The sequence below is a fragment of the Notamacropus eugenii genome, chromosome 6 (assembly GCF_028372415.1).
Source record: "Notamacropus eugenii isolate mMacEug1 chromosome 6, mMacEug1.pri_v2, whole genome shotgun sequence".
NCBI classification, from domain to species: domain Eukaryota; kingdom Metazoa; phylum Chordata; class Mammalia; order Diprotodontia; family Macropodidae; genus Notamacropus; species Notamacropus eugenii.
In genome coordinates this window covers 121,288,357-121,311,894 of record NC_092877.1, presented here as the reverse complement: position 1 = coordinate 121,311,894, position 23,538 = coordinate 121,288,357, and the positions used below count along the sequence as shown (strand labels likewise).

The following is a 23,538-nucleotide window of genomic DNA, read 5'->3' as shown; positions in this document are numbered from 1 at the left end:
GTTGACACTGCCCCTTCACCCTCACAGTCACTCTTTTTTTTAACATTTTTTTTAGTATAATAAAAAAAAAGATGATTGCACATGAAATTGTAAATCTGTTATGTACAACTTGCAATTCCTTTTAAACATGTAATAAAGTAATTGCGTAAATTTTTTCCCCTTTTTTCCTCCCCTCCCTGACTACCATCAGACTGATGACATGACTACTACCAGACATACATATATATATATGTGTGTAAAATCATTCCATATATACTTCTATTCATCAGTTCTTTCTCAGGATGCAGAGAGCATTTTCCTTCCTATGTCCTTTGTAGTTAATTTGGGCATTTATAATAGTCAAAATAACTTAGTTGTTCAATGTTGTTCTTAAAACAACACCACTGTTCTCTTGGCTCTGTTCATTTCACTCTTCATTATTTCTTGCAAGTCTATGTTTTTCTAAGATCATCAAGCTTATCATTTCTCATAACACAATAGTATTCCATCACAATCATACTATAACTTGTCAGTCATTCCCCAACTGATGGGCATGCCTCTAATTTCCATTTCTTTGCCACCACAATAAGAGTTACATTCACACCCAGTTTTTCTAGATTGGGAAATCAAAACCTAACTACATGGCCACCATTCCCTGACTACTTCTGAAAGAGGCTTATCCACTCAATGGGTGTTACCTTCTTCTAACTGAGTCCCTGAAAAGACCAACCTAAAAGGCCAAGGTCTCCCAGTGCATCCTGGATCATCTCCAGTCATCCTGATGAATATCTGGTCACTGGATCCAGATGGCTCAGGAGGAGAAAATGAGCCCTCCCTCACTCAAAACAAAGTCAAGTGCAAGTCATGCCACCATTTCTCTGATGTCATGGTCTTCTTCGAAAATGAAGGACAGATAGAGAGAAGTAGTGCCCATTGAGTGAATAAGTCTCTTTAAGAAGTAGTCAGGGAATGGCTCTTTTAATGAGCAAAAGAAAAAAAAGTGACTAAATCAAGGTGGGAGGGAAAGAGAAACTGTTACTATTGATAATCACTCTAAGCCAGTCACTGAGTGGAGCTTGGGCATTGAAAATGAAAAGCTCACTAGAGGCCCCTCCATAGACTGAGCCTGAAACTGATGCTACAGTGTCTAATGAACATACTTAAAGGAGATTTGGACTTGTTCTTAATTCCTTTTCTTTTGCCTGATAGATTCTTCTCTACCTCTCCATCTCATTTCCAGGGCTTCAGGAGTGGTTCTTTCCAGGAAGGATGTTAGATCAAGTTCTAGATATCAATCCAATGAATTTAATTTGGCAAAGCCTCAGGCATCTCAACTGTTCTGGAATTTGCTTTCCCAACCCTGAGTTCCGTGTGGGAATATCTGAAGACTGCATCTTGCCCTCCTCTTCCTGTTATCCCTCTTGATCAGAGTTCTTAACCTTTTTTGGTCATGGATCTGTTTGGGAATCTGGTGAAACCTGTGGATCTCTTCTTGGAATAACGTATTTTTAAATTAAAAAAATATATAATTAAAGGAAATGTTCCATTTCAGTTAGATCAGGCGTTCTTAACCTGTGGTCCATAAAGTGGCATTTAAAAAGTATTTTGATAACATTTTCAATATGCTTGGTTTCCCTTATAATCTTATTCTTTTATTTTACACATTTAAAAACATTACTCTACGTAGGGGTCCATTGACTTCACTACTAGTGAAACTATCAAAACTGCCTATAATGTGAAAAAGGTTAAGAATTCCTAAATTAAAGGTTAGTGAAAAATAAAGATGCAATTTTTTCCTATTAAAGTTCATATTCTGCCCTGAAATTTATCCACAGACTCCTGGTGTGTGTGTGTGTGTGTGTGTGTGTGTGTGTGTGTGTGTGTGTGTGTGTGTGTGTGTGTGTGTGTGTGTGTGTGTGTGTGTGTGTGTGTATTAAGAACCAGGGTAATAACTTCTGCTATAGATGATTCTTCTTGGACTTTCAGACCATTAGGGACTTAGCCATCTCTTTTTTCTCTAGGCTTTGTGGACAGGAACTTGAAGGAAACTGATCACTGATCCCTGGGATCTCTGGTTGAGCAAAACCCTTGCTTAGCTGATTTCTAAAGATTTCTCTCTCTGGGCTTCATTTTTATTGCACTGGATTTAGCACTCTACTTCCATTTTTCTAAAGATTTCAGTGACTCAAGCTCTGTAAGTTCTTTCTTTCTTTCTCATCCTTTATCCATTCTTCCTAACGGTTGTTTGCTTGATGCAGATTTAGCAACTAGACTGAATGAGTTGTTTTGACTTTGTGGATGGAGTTGACTTCCTCACTCTACTGCCTTAGACTGACTGGCATCCTATTCCTAGCATTTGATCTCCTAACCTCACCTTCTTTGTCTTCAAACTTAAACCCTTAGTAGTTTTCCCATCAAATCCTTAACTCCAAGTTCATTGGTAGAGTTGAGATAACAGACACATTGTGAGGTTACTCAACTGTGGACTTCTTTTCTTGACCAACCTACTCCCTCCACCAACTACATCTATACATCACTCTGTTGATAATGCTACCTTACAGTCTATGTCCTCCATGAGGGGAGGGGCTTTCAATACTCACGGGTTTCACAATAAATAATAACAAGGATAAAGATATTAAAAAATACCTTAAACATATGATCCCTCCTTGACTCTGTTTTTCTCCTTTTTCTTTACACTTCTTTGAACTATTCCTACCTGGAAGATGTCAAAGGCAAAGATGGTATAAAATTTATTTGCTTGGGACATTCTAACTCCATGCTTCCTATCTTTTTGGCATCTTCAGCATGAGAGCATGTAAGGATATACACCATTTGGATAGAAAAGCCTATCCAAAAAGAGATTACAATATATTAAAGGATGCCAAACAATTTACCTCTTCTCTTTCTTTCAGTGAGGTCCCCACAGAATGAATAAAGGCTTCTACCAAGGTAGTGGTAGAGGGTATGGAGAAGAAAGGACATCTGACAGATAATTTGGAGAAAGAATTGACAAGATTTGGTGATGATTAAGTATAGGGAGACAAGGAGAGTAATCAGTAAGACTTTGAGGTTTCTAGCCTGGAACACAGAAATAATAATATGATCATTATAATCTAATCCAATAAGCATTTTATTAGGTGTCTACTGTGTGCAAGGCACTATGCTACAATACATGGTCGGCATACAAAGACAGCTGCATGCAACCCCATCTTCCATCTCCACACCTTTGCACTGCCTCTTCTCTATTCTTCAAGATACAGTTTGAACACTGTCTTTTACATGAAGCCTTTTCTCATCCCTACAGCTGCTAAGGCCCTCCTTTCATAACTACCTTACACTTAGCTACTTTGTATTTATAATAACAGCTAGACTTCTATAGGGCTTTAAGGTTTGCAAAGTGTTTTGTATGTATTATCTCTTTGGATTCTCACAAAAATCTATAGGTGGGTGGTTTTATCCTCATTTTACAGATGAGGAAACTGAGACTGAAATGGTTAACTGACTTGTCCAGGGCTACGTAACTAGTAAATGTCTGGGGTAGGATTTGGCCTTGGGTTTTTATTGACTCTGAGCCAGCATTCTTTCCACTGCACCACCTAGCTGCCATTATTTATATTCTCTTTATATTTATTTTGTATACATGGACACATGTGCTTGTGTCCTCCCTTCGAATGGGCTCCTGTGTCCATCTGCACATATGGTGGTTCCTGAGTAATTTGTGCGGAGGTCTGAGAAGAGAGCAAAGGGGAAACATGGAGGACCTCAAATTCAGAGTTTGGAGGTGTTATTGGGGCTAGGGCATGAAACTGGAACCAGGTTGTACCATGGAACAGCTATGAGTTTATATATTTCGGAGACTGGTTTGCAGGTGCTACTGTAAGGAATAACTAATAATTGTTTCCAGAAGGCACCATATTTATTAAACTGTCAAACTAACTATCGTGCTAGTCTGTAAGTTCCTGTAGGGCAGGACCCATACCATCATCGTTTTCATTCCTCATAGGGCCCACCACCATGCTTTGAACTAGTAGGCATATAATCAATGTTTGTTAAGTTAATGGACACACAAATCTCATACTTCAGTTCCTTAATCCAGTAATTATCTGGACTGGGAAGCTACAATGTGCCATCAAGGCAGTGATATAGAACCAGATAGCAATACATTTGTCCATCTGTCTAACCTGGAAAGGTCTGGTCATTTCTGATGAATTCATTTTAAGAACTCCATGTGATTAAAACATGCAGAAGAGAAATGTGGATACAGCTCAATATAGTAGAATGCAGACCCATGCTATACCCCAAAATGGCCATATACCTTCCTTTAGATGTCTGTGGACTTTTTCACTACTTTTTTCCCCCAAGTTAGGTCTGTCCTAGTCTTTTTTACTCCTTTCAGGTGGATGACTAAGGTAAGAAAAGGATATTTTCTCCTTAGAAAATTCTTTTGGCTCAGAAAAAGCAGAAAATTATTGAAGAAGATTATGCTTAGATAAGGATGTGCAGTTGCTTAATGTGGAGAATGCCACCGAATGCCTACCAGAGTTGATTCTGCTGAAGCCTGCCTGTTTTCACAAGGGCACATCTGAGTGGCATAGAAAAGAATGAATCAGCAGCACCAAACAATGTTCGACTCAGTGCCAGGGAACCCCTGCCTTTGCCTAGAGCTTGGTGAGGAGGTACTTCTCTTAACATCTTTCAGGAGGTGGCAGAGCTCATGAGAGATGAATAAGATTTCACTCTTATCCCTACTTAGAAGTGGGAAATGTGAACAGGTCCACCTGGATGAATCCACGAAACAGAAAGACAGCCTGGGGGTCCCACAGGAAAGGTCAGGGATGAGCATGGTCAGATGGCTTGGGTTTGAATCCTTCCTCTGAGATTGCCTAACTGGCTTAAACTTCCTGAGTCTCTGTTTCCTCACTTGCAAAATGGGAATAATAACACCTGTAGTAATTACTGAAGAGGTTTGCCAGGATTCTCCGATGAGATCATGTACGCAAAACTCTTTCACAACTTAAAAACACTCTATAAATATCAGTTATTATTAATACCTGTGTGTTCCTGAGTCAGTGGGCTGTTTTGGCATCAGTTTCTCCATCTGTAAAATGAAAGAGTTGAGGAGATGACCCCTGAGTTTCCTTTTAGCTCTAACCTGCTGTTCCTTCAGGTACTCTATCTTTAACTGGGAAAGTACAGCATAATATAAAATGATCATCTTAGCTGGAGCAGAGCAGAGTTTAAACCCTTCAAGGGCAGGGATTTTGTACCTTTTTTCTTTGTATCCTTGCCACCTAAGACAGAACCTGGCACTTTGCAGATGCTTACTGAATGCCTACTGATTTGAATTGAATACTGACTCTGCCTTTCAATGAGGCTCATTTGTGAGAACAATGTCCTTCACCTGGGAGGTACAATGCCAAACCCTACTCAGAGGTATCAAGCTGGTTAGAAGCTCAGGGAGTATTTACCTTCTTAACATTACCTCTTATCCAGGATGCATAATCCCAGAGGAATGACAAGAAAGAGTGGGCAGGTGCACAGGGTTATGTGGGTGATCCAATTATGTTGATCTAAGGATAGAAGGAGATAAGGAGTGCTTCCTGGCAGTGAGGGCCCCTGGGTGAACACTGGCTCTTGTTTGTCTGCCCATTATGGTGTTATAAGAAGTAAAGGATTAATAATGCAAGGATTGGTAAAGGTTGCATTTCCTAGTTCTACTTGCTACACTGGCATAGTTAGGGGTAATGAGTGTGAAAAGTTTGATAATTTGGGTGAGAGATTTAACAAAAATATGCCATCTTCAGTCTGGACTTGCTTTGTTAAACATACAGAAAATACTTACAGTATCACATAAATTTCCAATTCCATTGCTTTTCCTCCTTTTTTTCCCCTTACTCTTACTCTTCCGGTCTAATTGAGGAGAGAAGACTAAAGCATATAAAACAAAGCAAACAAGTATGTCCAAGCAAGTAAATGCTTTTATGACCTTTGGTAAGTTATTCAACTTCTCTGGGGTCTCAGTTTCCTCATATGTAAAATGAGGTAGAGGGGTAGTTTCAGTTAAGATGGAGGCAGTGAGCCTACTTCCCACATGCCTATTCTAGAAAACAAACAAACAAACCAACCTCTAAGAATAGTACCAGACTGAATAATGATCAAGAAATGCAAAGGAAATCTATAGTAAGTGACTTCATTTACTCTACAGCTATAGAAGATCAGCCTGAAAGTCATGGGCTATAGGAAAGGAGCCTGGCAGAAAAGTGAGTTCAGCATGGACCAAAAAAGTGAAAATTAACCAGACCAATCAGAGACTGGTTCATTCAGATGCTACTAGCTGTGTGGCCCTAGATAAGTAATTTAACCTCTATCTCTAAATTCCCTTTTCTGAAAAATAAGTTGTAAACCTTAAAGCACTAATTATTATTGCTGGTATTATTATTACAAAAATAAGAGATGTTGGATTATATAAAGTAAAACCAAGAACAAGCTTTGAACAAAGAATAGTCTCTGAAAAGTCAGTCAGAAAAGACTAGAGTGTAGTAGAAACTTTAAAATATAAACACAAGATTTAAAATAATCTTTAAAAGATTAATTTACTTCAGTAATTGGAAGAAGCTATAAGATGAAGACATATTAACATTATAATAATGGTCAGAAGGAAAAATTCCTCTTCAGAATTTTGATGTCTTCAAAATCACTGAGGAGAAAGCAGGGTGAATAACTTACTCTTTCTCATAATTGGGGAATGAGAGACAAAGAGTGTACAAAGATAGAAGAAAGAGTGGGGAGGTAGTGAGAGATGAAACTTGTATACGCAAATCTGACAAAGAGGAATGAAACACACACATACACATACACACACACACATACACACACACACAGAATTTGGTGTAGAAATACATCAAACTCAAAAAAGGGTCAGGAACAGGGAAAAGAGGGATCAAGATGGAGGAGGAGAAGAAAGGAAAGTAAACTTCAAATTCAAAAGAAAGATACTAAGTATGGATTAAAAGGGAAAAAAAGAAAAGAACTAGAAATGAAGGAATGCTTATCAACTGGGAAATAGATGGACAAATTATGGTGGAAGAATGGAATATTATTGGGTCTTAAGAAATTATGAAAGATATTTTCAAAGAATCCTGGGAAAACTGTATGAACTAATGCAGAGTAAAGTGACTAGAACCAGGCAAACAATTTCTATAATAACAACAGGAAGAAAGACAGCTTTAAAAGACTCAGGACTTTGATCATAGCAATGACCAACCATAACTCCAAAAGACCATTGATGAAGCATGTTACTTACTTCCTGGAACACAGTGGATGGTCTCAAGGTGAACCAGGAGGTATACATCTTCAGATGTAGTCATCATGTGGATTTTCCTTTTTTGCCTATGCTTATTTGTTAAGAGTTTTTTTTTCTTCCTTATACTTTTTTAATGGGGGTTGGGGTAGGATTTGCAGAGAGTAAGAGATTAGCCAAAAAAAACCCAACAACCCACCACCACCACCAAAAAAAGAAAATTCAGAATAAGGTCTTTTAAGATTTTTTAAACTATTGTACAAAAGGCTGAATGAAGTTCAGAAAGGATGTGACAGATTTAAAGTGCAGTAGGAGAGGTATGTATTTTTGTATATAGTTATTAGGAGAATTTGTTTTGCTTGACATGCATATCTGTTAAAAGAAATTTATTTCTTTTTTGTTTAATTGGGTAGGGATTGAGATTGAGAAAAATAGGCTTCTGTTAATTATTTTTTAATAGAGAGGTGGAAAGGGTACTACAGATATGAAATGTTGCATGCCCTTTCAGATGAGATCTCTATTAATTTTATTTAATTGTTTTATTTTGTTAGAAGAGACTGCTCATGAAGTGAGAATATTCTGTAAATATATGCAATATAAAAACAAAACTTTTTAAAAAGCATAGGCAAACAGAAGGAATCTTTGAAAATCACTTACTGAATTTGTTATGTATGTTTTAGAAAATTCAAACTATATGAATAAAGAGTCATGGTTTCATATACTACATTCTTATTTTTAATTTTTACTTTGTTTAAGTGAATGCTCTTTTTCTGTGTATTTGCTAAAGTTAAAATAAAACAAATTTAAATATAAAATAAACTGAGAAGGATGGACTTGATGATCTCTAAGGTCCCTTTTTACTCTAAATTTGTGATCCCTAGTATATAGCTTTTACTCTGTCCCCAGAGACTCCCTATCATCTCTGCAACTGAGAACTAATGATTCATTCTCTGTTTTTTACTGGAAGATTAGAAGATGGTGATATTAGTATGGGGCAGTCCTACACAGGTGAATATGATATGATTACTTAAACATAAAACATCTCCTATAATTTAACTTTGGGAAAGGACACACCCAATAGTTAGAGGGCTCTTCAGTGGTTGGGATATTAAGGATTGTTCTTGTATACATAGTTAATCAGGTCTGAGTAAGTGGAGTTGCATGAGAGGAACAGTTAAGGAGAAGCCCCTACTGGGGTTGTGTCATGTCTGCCTATAGTAGTGTAGCATTTCCTGATCCTCCTCTTAATAAAAACAGGAGTATATCTTGCCTTGGCTTTTTCTTTCTTTCTCCACCCTCAGTTAGCTGCCTTTTCCCTTTTATATGAAAGGGATATGGCTTGGACCACTGGGATGTTTATGGGCATGCACTTCTTGATATCACTTCAACTGACTTGGGTTTCTATTTCTATATTTTGTGACATGATCCAAGGTTATTCTCCATATGATTCAGAAGTCATCCTCACACAAGGATTTTGGACCTTCTGTAGCTTAATGAAGGCACAAAGCAAGAACCAGGGACATGAAGAAAGTTGTATTGAGATAATAGCTAGGCATTGACATTGGCAGAAATCATAATAAATTCAAGCAGTCTATCTGATATCCCATAAAAGAAAAGGGTATTCACTTAGTTTGACTTAGGTCTAATTATAGGAAAACCAGAACCACATAATTTTTGCAGGAATATTTCTGTAAAATTGTTCACTTATTCACTCATAGAAACAGACTTAGAAAAAGGACATCAGTGGTTATCTGCATCAAACACTACTGGAATTAAAATCCCCTCTACAATGCTCTGTCATTTTTCCTAGTTGATTTCACATTACTCCATCTCACAGCCTTTTATTGTGGCCTGTTATTCAGACCTCCTTATTTGGTATCGTATCCATTCACAACATTCCAATGATTGCCTCTGTGTCTTTGTAAAGGCTGTCTCCCTCCCCTAAGTGAGGAATGTACTCCTTGCTCACCTCTGCCTCCCAGAATTCCTGGCTCCCTTCAAGGGTCTGGAGTCCTCTTCTTATCCCTCCCCTACTCCAGTCATTTTTAGTGGAACCTTTCCCCCAACCTGCCCCCTTTTACTTCATATGTCCGCATACAAATATACATGTAGTATTGTCTTATCTGTGAAATCTGTGAATATGTTGTTTTCTCCTAATACATAAATTTCTTGAAGACAGGGGCTTTTATTTTGCTCTTGTATCCCTGTACTTATAAAGTATCTGACACATAGTAGGCATTTAATAAATATTTGTTGAATGAATGAGAGAATGAATGAATCATTGACAAGTGAGTCATTAAACCCTTATCTAACGACCTCCAGCAATTAGACAGCCTCGGGAAATTTCCATTGAAATTTTCATCTGCTTTAATTTTTAGGAAGTTTTCCCTTATATTGAGTTCAAGACATTCTGTTTGCATTTTATATTTTCAATTATCAAGCATTTATTTTCTCTCCCTTTTACTCTTCTCTTATAAATGGGGGAAAAAAACCTTTGTAACAAATAAGCACAGTTAAACAAAACAAATTCCTACATTGTTTATGCCCCCAAACATATATTTCCTTCTGTATACTGAATCCATCACTTCCCTGTCAGGAGTCATCAGTCCTCTGGAATCATGGTTGGTCGTTACCATGATCAGAGATCTTAAATCTTTCTTTGTTTTTACAATGTTGTTATATAAACTGCTCTTTTGGGTTCTGTCTCTCTCTTTCTGTTGATCTCTGTCTCAGTTTCTGTTTCTGTCTCTGTCTTCCTCCCATCCTCACTGCCTAGTCACACTTACTCTTTCTCACTCACCTTCTACCCGTTGCTCCTAGTTTGGCCCTCTGGGACGAAGCAGAACATGCTTTCTCCATAGGTAAGCTCTTCATATATTTGAAGACAAGTTATCATGCCCCTTCCAAGACTTATCTTTTCCTGATTTAACATTTTCTTGGCTAAATATTCATTTATTACACAAATATTTATTGAGGGCTTACAGTGCACAGATCAAAGTCTTTGGCATTGTCAAAGATTCAGAGATGAGTAAGATACTCCTTGCTCTGGTTGGCCAACCTGACTCAAGCATCTCCCCACTCTGGTCCATTCTCCACTCAGCCATCAAAGTGACCTGCCTAAAGTACAGTTCTCACCATGTTGCTTCCTTATTCAATAAACTCCATTGATTTCTGTTTCCTCCAGGATCAAAAACAAAATTCTCTGTTTGTATTCAAAACTCTTCATAACCTAACTACTTATCACTTTCTACGAGAAGCTTTTCCCAGGCCCCCTTAATGGTAGTGCACTCCCCTGTGATCATCCTCCTTTTATCTTCTATTTCAACTCTTTGTACAGAGTTGTTGGCATGTTGTGTCCCTCATCATGTTGTGACCTTTGAAGGTAAGGACTGCTTTTGTCTTTCTTTACATCCTCAGTGTTTATTTAGTATGGTGTTTGGCACGTGTAGGTGATTACCAAATTGATTTAGGGAATTTTCTGTCTGATTGTCCCCTTACATCTATCATAAATCATTGTATTATTTCATAACAAAAGGTGTATAGTTCTATGTAGCTATGGTAAAGAAGATGAATCTTCTTGGAAAATCTTGTTCTAACTTGGTCTGGAATCTTAAAGATCCAAGTTCATGTCTGACCTCAGACATTTATTAGCAAGGTCACCATGGAAAAGTCATTTAACTTGTGCCTTCTTCAGTTTCTCCAGCTCTAAAATGGGGATCATAATAGCATATATCTCATTGGATTGCTGTGAGAGTCCAGTGAGGTAATATCTGTCAAGTGCTTAATACAGTGCCTGGCTTACTGTAGGCATTTAATAAACATTTAATAAAATGTTCTCTCCCCCTGCCCCCATCCCCATTTACTTGAACATGTATTTCTAAATTTTCTGCTTCATTATTACTGAATGTAGACACCTCTGACATTGGGGGAGTGGGGAATCTTCCAACCAGTTAAATAAATATTCAGTCAAAGTAAATGTGAAGGGTTACGTTCATATTTTGTCTCATGACTAGATTTTGGGCAGTGTTTTCATATCTATGTAGGACTCTCTGTTTTCCAGTTTCTCCTGCCCTGAGCATAATGTAAATGAAGGTGATGATCCTTTAGTTCTTGGTGTGTTTGATCCTCCAGTCTGACAGCAATGAACTAATTTATAAATACCTTGAAGCTGGAGATGGTATTTTCTCATTTATTCCCCAGAGTGAGTAGTCCAGGTAGGGCACATAGCAGCTGTAAAAAAAATACTTGTAGATTAGTTAAATTTATGTATTTAATGAGTCATAAGAATTGATGGAGACTAGCAATTCCCTTCCTGTATCACTGCATTGTTGTGAAGGGGCTTGAGTAACTGAATGACACTATGAGCTATGCTATGCAGGGTTACCTAGGACAGAAAGGTCAGAGTGGAGAGTTCTGACAAAAGGCTATCCCATGGACTGGGGTCACAAAGAGTTGGACATGATTGAACCACTGAACAAAATCAAATACAAAACTCAGACCATGCCCACCAGAAACTGATACTCTAACAGAAGATGAAATACACACAAATCTCTCTCTCTCTCTCTCTCTCTCTCTCTCTCTCTCTCTCTCTCTTTCTCTCTCTCTCTCTCTTCCTCTTTTTCTCCCCTACTCTGGAATTACAGTGGTTGCTCTCAGGTCTTATTCCACTGATGATCAGCACTGAAACTTTGACCCTCTGTTTCTGACTAGGGAAGATTTGCCTCTACTTGGCAGCTTGCTACCTCTGCCTCCCAACTTCTGGGGGGTTGCCATATTGCTGGACTTAGTGTAGACATAAAATAGACTTGAGTTCTACTGTAGCCCAGAACTCCCACATTTGAGCTATCCATCAGCCTCAGTCTACCAGAAAACACTGATGTGCTCCTCCCCCCCTCATCCCCACCCCACATCTGGCCATAATTATATCTGAACACAAATGACAAAAAGATTAAAAATATATTTATCTAAAACTTTACCAAACTATTTAAAGGATCAATATATCAGTGTCTCAAAAAATACGAGGACTGTATTTTGGGAAAACTTTGCTTAAAAGTGTGAAACATGGCTCCAAAGAAGGAAAAACTGCTCATAGTTGGAAAAGCACTTGTGACTTTCTGAGAATGATTTCAATGTTGTTAAAATGTCATCTTGCCTCACATTTATGCAAAATACATTAAAAAAATTTTGATCATTTAACACACTAAAGATTATGAGCTTGAGCAGAAGTTTAGGACAGTGACAGAAAGACATATAATTCCCAGCATTATGACAATAGGTGTTGTTGGATTTCAAGTAGAGGCATGTGATGAAGAAGTCACTTTGGAGAATGGATAGCCCAATAATAAAAGTAGAAGAGAACTAGAGACTGAAACAATGGCATCAGGTTGTTCCTCACCAGTTCTTTTGTATAGCAATCTCTTCTTAGAGGAGTGGCAACTGACAGTTAAATGGCTGGTGCTTTCTGTTTTTTAACCTTAAAAAAAATCAAGCTGACTAAGTATTTGGATAACAATAAGTTAGGAAAGAAAAGCCAGCCCCTGGTTATGCCTGTATGACTATGACTATAGACATACGTGGCTACCAATGATTTTTTATTTGCTAAGTCTGATGACCTCATCATCATCCATCCTGATTTAACTGAAACATTTAATGCTATTGACCATCCTCTCCCTCTGGATGCTCTCTACTCTTTTTTTCTCCTTTTGCTTTCTCTTATTTCTTCTTCTCCCTCTTCTTAGTCTCTTGAGTGTTCATTTTCTCTAGCCAACCTTGTAACTGTGGATATACTCTGAAACTTTTGTCTTGGGACATCTTCTCTAACCTTATTTGGTGATCTGATCAGCTCCAATGGATGCAGATATCATCTCTATGAAAAAAAGTATATATATACATAAACATATAAATATATATATACACACACACACGTATACACATATATGGATGTCCATTAATGGGGGGATGACTGAAATGTACAGAAATGGTATGGAATACTTATTGTGTTGTAAGAAATGATGAAGGGAATGGATCAAATGATCTCCTAAAATGCAGATCTGATAATGGCACTTTCCTACTCAATGGTTCCTTTCTGTCTCTAGGATAAAATATAAATTTTTCTTTTTGGCTTTTAAATCCCTCCAGAATCTGGTCCCAACCCACCTTTTCAGTCTTATTATACATTACTTTCTTTTCTGTACTCTGCAATTCAGCCAAACTGTACTTCTTGCAGTTCTTCAGACATAATAATTTATCTCCCATCTCTGTACCTTCCATGGGCTGTCCCCAGTATTATAATACCTTCCTCCTTACTTCTGCTTCTTAGAATCCCTTGTTTACTGTGAAACTCAATTCAAGCACCAACTTTTTTTGCCTTTTCTGATTCCTTCAGCTGCAAGTCCTCTCCCCACTGAAATTACTTTGCATTTTTATGTTTTATATATGCACGTATGTATATATATATATTCCCCCAAAGGAACATAAATCTCTTGAGTGAAGGGAGTATCCCATTTTGTCTTATTCCTAGTCACATGCTTATCCCTAGCACAATGTCTAGCACTATGTCTGGCATGTAGTAAGTGCTCAAAAATGTTGATGGATTTATTGGTCAATTATTTGAACTGATCAGTCCTTAGTAGGTTAATAACTAGATAATTTGCTTGCTTGACCAAAGTAGCTGATGGGAGACTAAGGGACTGATCTACGTGTAGTTTAGTCTTTAAGATTGGATAGGCTTCCAGTAACTTCCACTTCTCAAAATCCCTAGCTTTCTTCAAGTTTCAGTTCATGTGCCACCTCCTCCAGGAAGTTTTCATGATCCCCCTCCTTCCAGGTGTTAGTCCTGTTTTCCTCCTCAAATTGTCTCATATTTACTTATCTACATCTATACTGGATTCTCCCGGTAGAATGTAAAAATCTTTGAGGGTAGGGATTGTTTTTCATTTCCATGTTTTAATTCTAAGAGCCTAGCCACTTCTTAACAAAGTTAGTTCTTAAAAAAATACCTATTGATTTGGACTGAATTAAGTTAAATACTCAACTTTCCTCTCTTTCCATCTAAGACCTCAGGTTTGGTTAAGGAAAGATTTTGAATAATACAAACAAACAAACAAACAACCTGTTTCCTCATGACCAGGTACACTGACAATGAATGTACTTCTTAAGGTCACTCATAGCCATAGCAACAGGGTACATCATTGTTCTGACCTTGTGTGGGAAGGACTTTGGGAACATGTTCAGGCTAATAAAAATATTTGTGGTCTGGTTGAATGTTTTTCTTGTTATTTGGATGACTGGCACAATCACCCAGCATCCCTCAAAGCTCTAAATCTATAGTGTATGTTCATCCAGCCACCTTGATCCAATTGAGCTTATGACCTGGAGATAAGAGGATCAGACGTCATTTCTTAAACAAGTGGGGGCAACGTCTTTAAGTTAGAAAGAAACAAACATTTTCACTCTAAGGTGTTTCTTCCAGATAGCAACAAGTTTCAAAGTCCTTCAAAAAAGTTTCAAAGCTTTTTCATAGCACAACCCAAAAGAACAAGTGGATGTACCTGTGCATGTGCACACACAAACATGCACATACAAATGACAGATAAAATAAATATCCTGATAAGCCACGCATTCTTTTATTTCTTTCCCCTATCTCTCCCTTTTTTCTTCTCTTGTCACCTGAATCTCTCCTTCCCCAACAGAGAAATCATAAGGAAATATAAAATATAGGGTACAAAAGGTTTGGAATCTGTTAAGAAAAAAAAGGAACACAGTCTCATTGTCACTATTGACCATATCACTATCTAGTTAACTACAGTGTTTTCAGCAAGCTCACACATTCCCTGAGCCCCTGTTCATCTGTCCTTACTTTATAGTTTCCCCTACAGTCCACTTGATCTTTCTAGGCTTTCTTCTGCTGCATCTAAATCTTTAGAGCTCTGTGTGTCTATAGGAACATAAATACTTTGTCACATAGTGCTAAGAGTATGTTGAAATTTATTGGTTGAATGTTGGTGAAGAAAGAAGTTACAGGCCATGAAGTTCAGATCCATCTAACAAGTCTCAACAAAGGCACCCTCTGTCATCAGAATTGCAGAATCATAAACCAGGCAACAACAACAACAAAAAAAGGTTTTTTTCCCTTTTTTTCCTTAGTAAAACCCTTCTTGGTACAACCAGCTATTGACAAATAAGAAAGCAACAGTCAATATATTTGGGGCTTGATGATGTATAGGAAAACCAAGAAGGAAACAGTGTTGATGATTCAACATCGTTTATCCCTTTCATTGGGTGTATCTGGGCTGCAGGGCTTTTAAGATGTGTAAATGTAAGAAGAGTAAAAATGCCTGAACCTGAGACCTACATCTGTGTTTGGAGACATGGGAGGTGTTACAGGCACACGCATACGAATAAGTGGAAGGCAGTGCATTGTAAGACTAAGCGCTGCTAGGTAGGTAGGGCCATGCTTTTGGGGCATCTACAATGCCGTTGTCAGGATGCAGGTCTTATGGGTTGCTTCCTAGAGACTGGCTCCAGTTACAGGTGACCCCCAGCCCAGTCAAACATGTCAATAGCCCTATATCTGTACATACTTATAAATTCTTTCAGTAAGACTTGTCATTAGCTTATTAATGAAGTAGAAGCATTGAAAATGATTTTTAAAGGTGATTTTCAGAAGTATGTTACACACATACCTACACACATACATGAACGTATCATACCATACTTATACATCTTTTTTGCCCCAGAAATAAGTCACAAAGTTATATGAAAGGGGATGCATATTCTCCCCTGTTAGAGCTTAGAATTTTTGAAACATTTTGAGCAATTGGAAGGAAATAGGTAAAGTATTACTGTTTGTCTTACCATCAACACATTTTTAAAAGATAACATGAGATAGGAAATATCGATGCAAAGGGGGTCATTACTGAATCCACAACACCAGTTAAAGAAGCAGTACTAGCCATGTGACCTTGAGCAAGTCACCACTCTGGGTCTCACTTTCTATATTGTCCAAATTACTGGGTCATGTGAAATTTCCATAATTCTCACCAAACTTACGGGTTTTCCTGGTTTTTTTTTTATTTGGGGAGTTTTTTACTTTAATTTCTTACTTCTCAAGAGTTCTAACAAAATGATATGTACTCTCTCATTCCTCAATCTGTCTCACTAATCAGTCACACAGCCAATCACCACCAATTTAGCTAAGACCAGTCAGACTAGTTCCATTTAAATTGCTAGTGATTTCTTTACTCGACTTCATTTAGCTCACAGAGTTGTTGGTATATAACCTGGGATGCAAACACTTCTCCGTAGTTTTCCAGCACTCCTCATTGCTTATCAAAGATGTATCGGTAAGTAAAATGACCCTTAGTTTCTTGACCTTTAGTTGATTTCTAGTTTAAAACAGGACAAATGATGCCACAGAGATACTTGGCACAGTCACCTGTGTGAGTATTAGAGAAAATATTTTCAGAAATCTCCCTTAAAATAATCTCAAAAAAGAGATTTCTGTGATTGAAGTCTTTCTTTTCAGATGGTCAGATTATTTTTTCCCCAGAGATCATTAACATGTAAGCTTTGGAAAGGCATTTGAATAGTTACAAATGACAGTTGTATAGTGGGAAGGATGGCTATTATTTATCTTACAGTAGAAAATGACTTTATCTTGTTGCTTAAAAAAAGCTGAAGTGCCTTTTATTTTCAAGTGTATGTATGAGAAATTAGATAAAATAAGTCTATTAGTGAGGTAATTTTTATTCCTGTTTATATTACTGTAGAATAAATATTGTGCCATTTTAGAAAACTTAAAAGAAAACATATCAGAATGTAAACTTCTTAATGCCAGAGATAGACTCAGTTTTGTATTTGTATTCCTAGTGTCTAACACAAAGCCTGGTAACATTAGCAGATGCTTAATAAATGCATGTTGATTTATTGGAGGTTATGTTAATGCATCCTGATGCCTGGAATTATCAGAGATGCATTCCTGAATCCAAATAAATTCACTAGAAATGATTCATAGGCTCAGTCTAATGAACTGTTATGGCTTAGATCCTTTCCGATTTTAAAATCCTAGAAGACTGATGAGACGGTGATTTGTTTCCCTTCTTGTACCCCATTTCCCAAAGTTAAAAATCATAATAAGACTGGAGTGTAGTATTTTGCATTCTGAAAGGATCTAGTATCTTCAGGTGAAGCATTTGTTTCCCCTGAGTTATATTTGTTGAGAGTCTGGTCAATTGCTTTTCTCTAGGAAGATAAGTCCACTATTCCAAAGGAATCATACAATAGATTTAGTACTGAAAGCGATTGCAGAGTCCATCTAGTCCAATCTCTTTATTCTGTAGGTGAGCAAACTAAGACCTGAGGAAGTTAAGCTCACAAAAATAGGGTCAGAGGTAGAAGTTGAACCCAGTTACTCAGATTCCCAAACCAAGGCTTTTCCCATTGTACTAATCTCATTTACTAAAGGGGGAAAAGTAGAAAATTAAAATAAGAAAAATAAGCCTATGTTTTAATTCCCCCCTTTGCCCCCAGTACTCCTTCGTCTTTCATTTCTTAATATTAATAAGAAAAATATATGTATATATAATTTAGAGATCCACTTAAATGTTAGGAGAATTCTTCTCCCAGTATATAGCATAAGATTTTGAACTGGAAGGGACTCCAAAAGGCATACTCCCCTTGGTGTCTCCAAATTGATTTCAACTTTAATTAGATTTTTCAAGGCTCCCTACCCATGACTCTCTTGTGCTCCTCCCTCTATCCTCCTTATCTTCAAAGATCTTATTGTTGGACTTAAGCAGTTGAGGAAGCCTCTCCAAACTAATGCCATGTCTTGCCCACACCAGATCTGAAGAATGAAGTGTTTGATTTTGAATCAAAGGCTGGCAAGGTGGAGGTGGGATGGGTGGAGAAAGGTAACAAGTGGAATGAATAGAGACCCTACTTTTCCTGTTCTCAGAGAAGCATCCATATACATAGTACAGTATTTTAGAGTAAACTAAACGTACTTTTATAGAAATGAAACAATAAATACAGATTTGGAATGCCTTGAGGCATAAAAGTGTGCATGAATTCACTAGTCAATGTGATAGATATTAGGGAGGGAATAAGTGAGAAGGAATTGAAAGCAAGTTTTCAAGATTCATGAATTTCTGCCAACAGGAAATTATGCAAGAAAAAATCTTCAAGGTTTCTGTGGCAAGATAAAATGCTGGGGGGTAAGGATGGAATTGAAGCAGGTATTGAGACAAAGTGAATGACAGATTATGTCATTTCCTTAAACTTTAATTTTACTCCATTCCCCCTTTCTGCCCTGCCGCACCCCTACCCCCTTTCTTTCCTCCTCCTCCTCCCCAGCATAGGGAGGAAAATAAATGGATTATTTAACCATAAAACTAGAGAAAGTTTGCACATAGATAGGAGAGCAGGACGTAAAGGAATTGTTTATAGGGAGACAGCAACACGTAGGGGTAGAAAGCGCTGGATTTTATTTAGTCAGAGGACCTGCCTTCAAATGTTGACTACATTTGCTACCTGGGTAATCTTGGGCACATCGTGTCACCGCTCTGGGTTCCTGATCTATAAAGTGAGGGAATAGCTCTTAAGGTCTCTTTCAGTTCTAAATTTATGATTTTAAGAATTGTAGTCAGAGTGGGCTTGGGAACGGTAGGAGGATATTCTGAGAAGACCGAGTTAATGCACAGTTTGCCAACTAGAGATGAATAGAAGATATCAACAGATTGGAATATGAAGTTAAATGTTAATAGAATTACATGGAAGGGCTTAAGGCTTTTCCAAATGGATTGGGTTTAGTGAAAAGGAAATTAAGGTGGATGAGGGTGGCAATTTTACAACTTATTAAATTAAAATAGGTCAGTTTTTAAAGAGGCCACCCTTTGCCTTATTTAAGGCAACATAATCAAATCTTAATAGGAGACACTGCCTCTGCTCTCATCCTTTTTCTCTTCTTGATGACCTTCCTCTTCGAGTGACAGCACAGTACTCAAAGAGGCAACAGCATTTATAGTAATGCTAATTATAAAGGAAACGATGATTTTAAAAGGGATGGGAAGCTAAAGGGAGGCTACAAAAACAATTTAGGGAGTTTGAGTGAAACTGGGAGGAGTAATATGGCATGTCTACTAGAAGGTCATTTGTTTGCCAGGAAAACTTGAATATAGTAACTTCAATGAAAGAAACAATGCTAAAGATGAGCTTTGACTCAAAGAGTGACTCCTTGTCCAAAGGACACTGACAACCAGAGTTCTAGTCCTGTGAACTAGACAAGGTTGAGAACCAACATATTTTAGAGTTGTAATGGACTGAAAAAGGAATAGGAGGTCAGACTTGAAAAATTTAGTCTGTATATAAGGAGAAAGGGAAAATACACACATACATAGAACAAAATGCACTCCTAAAGAAATATATAGATAAGTACAAATTAATGAAAAGGAATAATGGAATGATATATAATTGGAGAGGGGATGAGGAGTTATCAGAGCTGGAATGTAGGTAGGCTCCTATAATTTTGTTTTGATTTCAATAGAACAGAAAAGTGATGTTCCAGCACCTGGAAAGATTTCAGTTAGTGGGACAGATCAAGAGGCAGAAACTCTGGGATTCTCAGGGCATCTCCATTACTTATATTCTCAGACATCCCCCATAGTAAGGGACCCCAGCATAGGTGGCACAGATGAGAAAGTCATACCAGTCAAAGGCTTGGGGGTAGGGCAAAGACTTAGGATGTTCCAAGGTCAGTGAAAGTCACCATTATTTTAGTCCCATGCCCATAACCCCTAGCCTACCAAAAGCAGAGCCCTAGGTGAGTCAACATGAGGGTAGTCAATCCCCACTGGATCCTGTGAACTGGGCATCAGGATAGGGGGGAATGTTTTTTTCCCTTGGTGATCCTGTCTACTCAAGATTCTCCTGTAGCTACTTAGGGGCCAGTGACCTTGAGGAATAAGTATCAAAATCTGTCAAAACCATAGGAAGTATATGTACACAAATATTTATAGCAGCTATTTTAGTGGTGGCAAAGAATTGGAAATTGAGGGGATGTCCATCAATTGGGGAATGGTTGAACAAGTTGTGGTATATGATCATGATGGACTACTATTGTACTGTAAGAAAGGATAAGCAAGATGCTCTCAGAAAAACCCTGGAAAGACTTATATGAAGTGATACAAAGTGAAATGAGCAGAACCAAGAGAACACTGCATACAGTAATTACAATATCATACAATGAGCAATTGTGAATGATTTAGCTATTCTCAGCTAATGATCTAAGATAATTCAGAAGGACTTATGATGATAAATATTATCCACCTCCAAGAAGAGAACTGATGGGGTCTGAATGCAGACTGTAATATAGTTTTTCTTTATTTTTTTTGTTTTCTTTCACAATAACAAGACTAACATGGAAATATGTTTTGCATAACTGAACATGTATAATATCTCAAATTGTTTGCCTTCTCAACAAGGGGAGAGGATAAGAAGGAAGAAGATAATTTGGAACTCAGAATTTCAAGAAAGAATGTTAAAATTGTTTTTACATGTAATTTGGGGAAAAATAAAATACTAAAAAAACCATAGGGAGGAGCAAGAATCCCCTACACTGATTCTATGTACAAAGTTCCAATAGCCCCATGTTACCTACAGCTTTAGTTGATAGCAAATTTTACAGTATTCTATATTTTTTGTTCCTATTTTATTTTACTTTCCAATTAATAAGATTTTTTTTCTCACCTTATCCCCTACCCCTTCCCAAATTTAAAGAAAAAAAAACAAAACCTTTGTAGTAAATATGTATTCATTTGTTTCCTTATCACTTATGCTTCAATTTGCTTATAACTAATTTTTGTGTAAGTGAAGATAACTTTAGTCAATGGCTGGGTGAACTTTCTAGGTAAAGTCACAAACAATAAATTTGGAAGTATATATTTCAGTGGCCTCTTCAAGTGTTATAAAAATTCATTTCACACACACGTAACAACTTCATCTACTATTTATCTACTTTTCATCTACTATTTTATGTCTATATAAAATATACTGACTTTATCATTTTCTTATTTCAGCATTCCTCTGAAATTTATTACAATTGCATAATTCTAAGCAGCTAGGAGACAGTGACCTGAGCAGGTTAGACTTTGAGTCAGGAAGATCTGAGTTCAAATTCTCTTTCAGTAACGACTTAACTGTGACTCTGGGTCTCTTTTGGTCTTGGTTTCCCCATTTATAAAATGAGGATTACACTATCACCTACCTCACCAGGTTGTGGCTAGCAAAAGAAATAATATGTGCAAAGTGCTTTGCAAACTTTAAAGCACCACAGGAATATAAGCTGTTTTTATTCCAATAGAAAAAAAACCCAATAGAAATTGAGGAAAGATATAATAATCATAAGAATACAGAGGAAGTCAAAACAGCCAAACCAAAAGCAGTATAAAACACATCATTATTTAAGTTCTATTGACTAAATTTTATCATAATCTAGAAAAAAGTTCTTTTATTTGTCTTTATATCATTTTATGTTTTATTTCTTTGTATACTTAAAAAGAAGACCCAACAGATTCTTTAAAGAATATTTTTGTGTACCCATTGAGTTCAACTAATATAATCTGTATTTCTCATTTCCTATTTTATAAAAAAAGTTTCTACTTTTAAGTTATGATTTTAGATTCCAAATCTATATTTTAACATCATCTTTTGAAAGGAATTTTTAGTTGCTTAATATTATTCCTTAAAGAAGATGTTGGTGAGATCATGAAAGTAATATCACTCCCTTGCCCCCTGGCAGAGAGAATCCCTAGAGAATTAGAAGAAGTATGAATATAATTTAGTGTAAGCAGACATGCTTGTCTCATATTAGTGTATTTTAATGATGTGTTATTGATTATTATCCCATTTCAATGTGCCAGGTGTGAAATTTACAATACTTAAGCACTTTTTTTCTAAATATTGAGTAATAGCAAAAAGACTAAATCAACCTCTCAATGAAGGCATCTATATTTGGAGAGGACAGGTTGGTACTCTAACATAATACAATCACTGTTGCTCAGCTCTTGCAAATGCCTATGCCAGGCGGAGGCACTTGTTTTCCAACAAGGACTCCTCATTCCCCATAATCATGTTTTATGCTTGAACAGTGACACTAATTAAAGATGGTACTAAGCCCCTGGATCACATGAGATAATATTTGTAAAATGCTTAGCACAGTAGCTGGCACAGAATAGGCACTTATTAAATGCTTGTTTCTTTCTCTTCTCTCCTTCCCCCTGAAAGATCTGTTGCCCAGCCCAACAAAAGCAAGAAAGTTGGCTGAATTAAAGTTCTAGTTGTGTTAGCTTTCACTGAGTTGAAGATAAAAGTTTGGGAAGTTTCTCCTATCATACTCCCCCTATAGTTTCTTAGACTGTTCCTAACTTAGGCTATACACACTCATAAAATCATAGAAATTAAAGCTGTCAGGGACCTCAAAAGCCATTTAATCCATCATACAAATATGGAAACTGAGGCTTTGAGGGGAAAAGGTTTGTTCAAGGCAACAAAGGTAGGAAGTGTCAAAACCAGGATTTAATTCTAGGTCCTATGACCTTCTGATCTCTCTTCCCACTGTACCTTTCTCAATCTCACAAAGAGAATTGCATAAAAAGCTTCAGAAACCTAGTTACATTTCTGTACGGCATACTTTCTCTGTGTTGTACAACCTCTGAGGGTTTTAGAATCGTAAATAATAATTAGCTTATACAGTATCACTCTTCGAGGAGTTCGAAGAAACCTGAGCTTAAAAAGTAAAAGTACTCTGAGTTCAGGTGTGACTTTTTGATCTTTGACTTTAGAAAGTAATGATACTACAGATGTTGAGAATGAGGAATAAAGCTATTTTAACACTGCAGTATGTCAGACCCTATTTATTAAAATTCTTCTGAGATGCAGCAGCAAAGAACTTAGGGATGTGGGGGCAATCAGGAATTTGACCTAGGTCCCTAGGATAGCTCAATCCAGAAATATGCTTCCTCTTCATAAATTGGAAGTCTGTTGCCCCTGCGCATTGAAAGTCCTTTACCAGTCCTGTATTATATAACGCCACTTCCACTCCTATGACCACATTACTATGACATCCCTCTTACTGACTTACTGCCTTCCTCTTCTTGTCATCTCCCAGGTATTAGGGAGGCAAAGCTAACTGCCATGTGGCATTGACTTGTGATAGATGCCTAACTACTGCATTCATAGGGTAACTGGACCAGAAGTATTAT

General features: G+C 37.2%; 1 protein-coding gene across 1 annotated transcript in view; it reads left to right on the top strand.

Moving 5' to 3' along the window:
• Positions 1-16,510: 16,510 nt before the first annotated feature.
• LOC140511741 (transmembrane protease serine 11E-like) overlaps positions 16,511-23,538 on the top strand; it is a 68,671-nt gene continuing 61,643 nt past the window's right edge. The window contains exon 1 of the mRNA XM_072620915.1: positions 16,511-16,623. Within this exon, the coding sequence (XP_072477016.1) occupies positions 16,616-16,623 (8 nt within the window). The 5' untranslated portion in view covers positions 16,511-16,615. The remainder of the gene's footprint in view (positions 16,624-23,538) is intronic.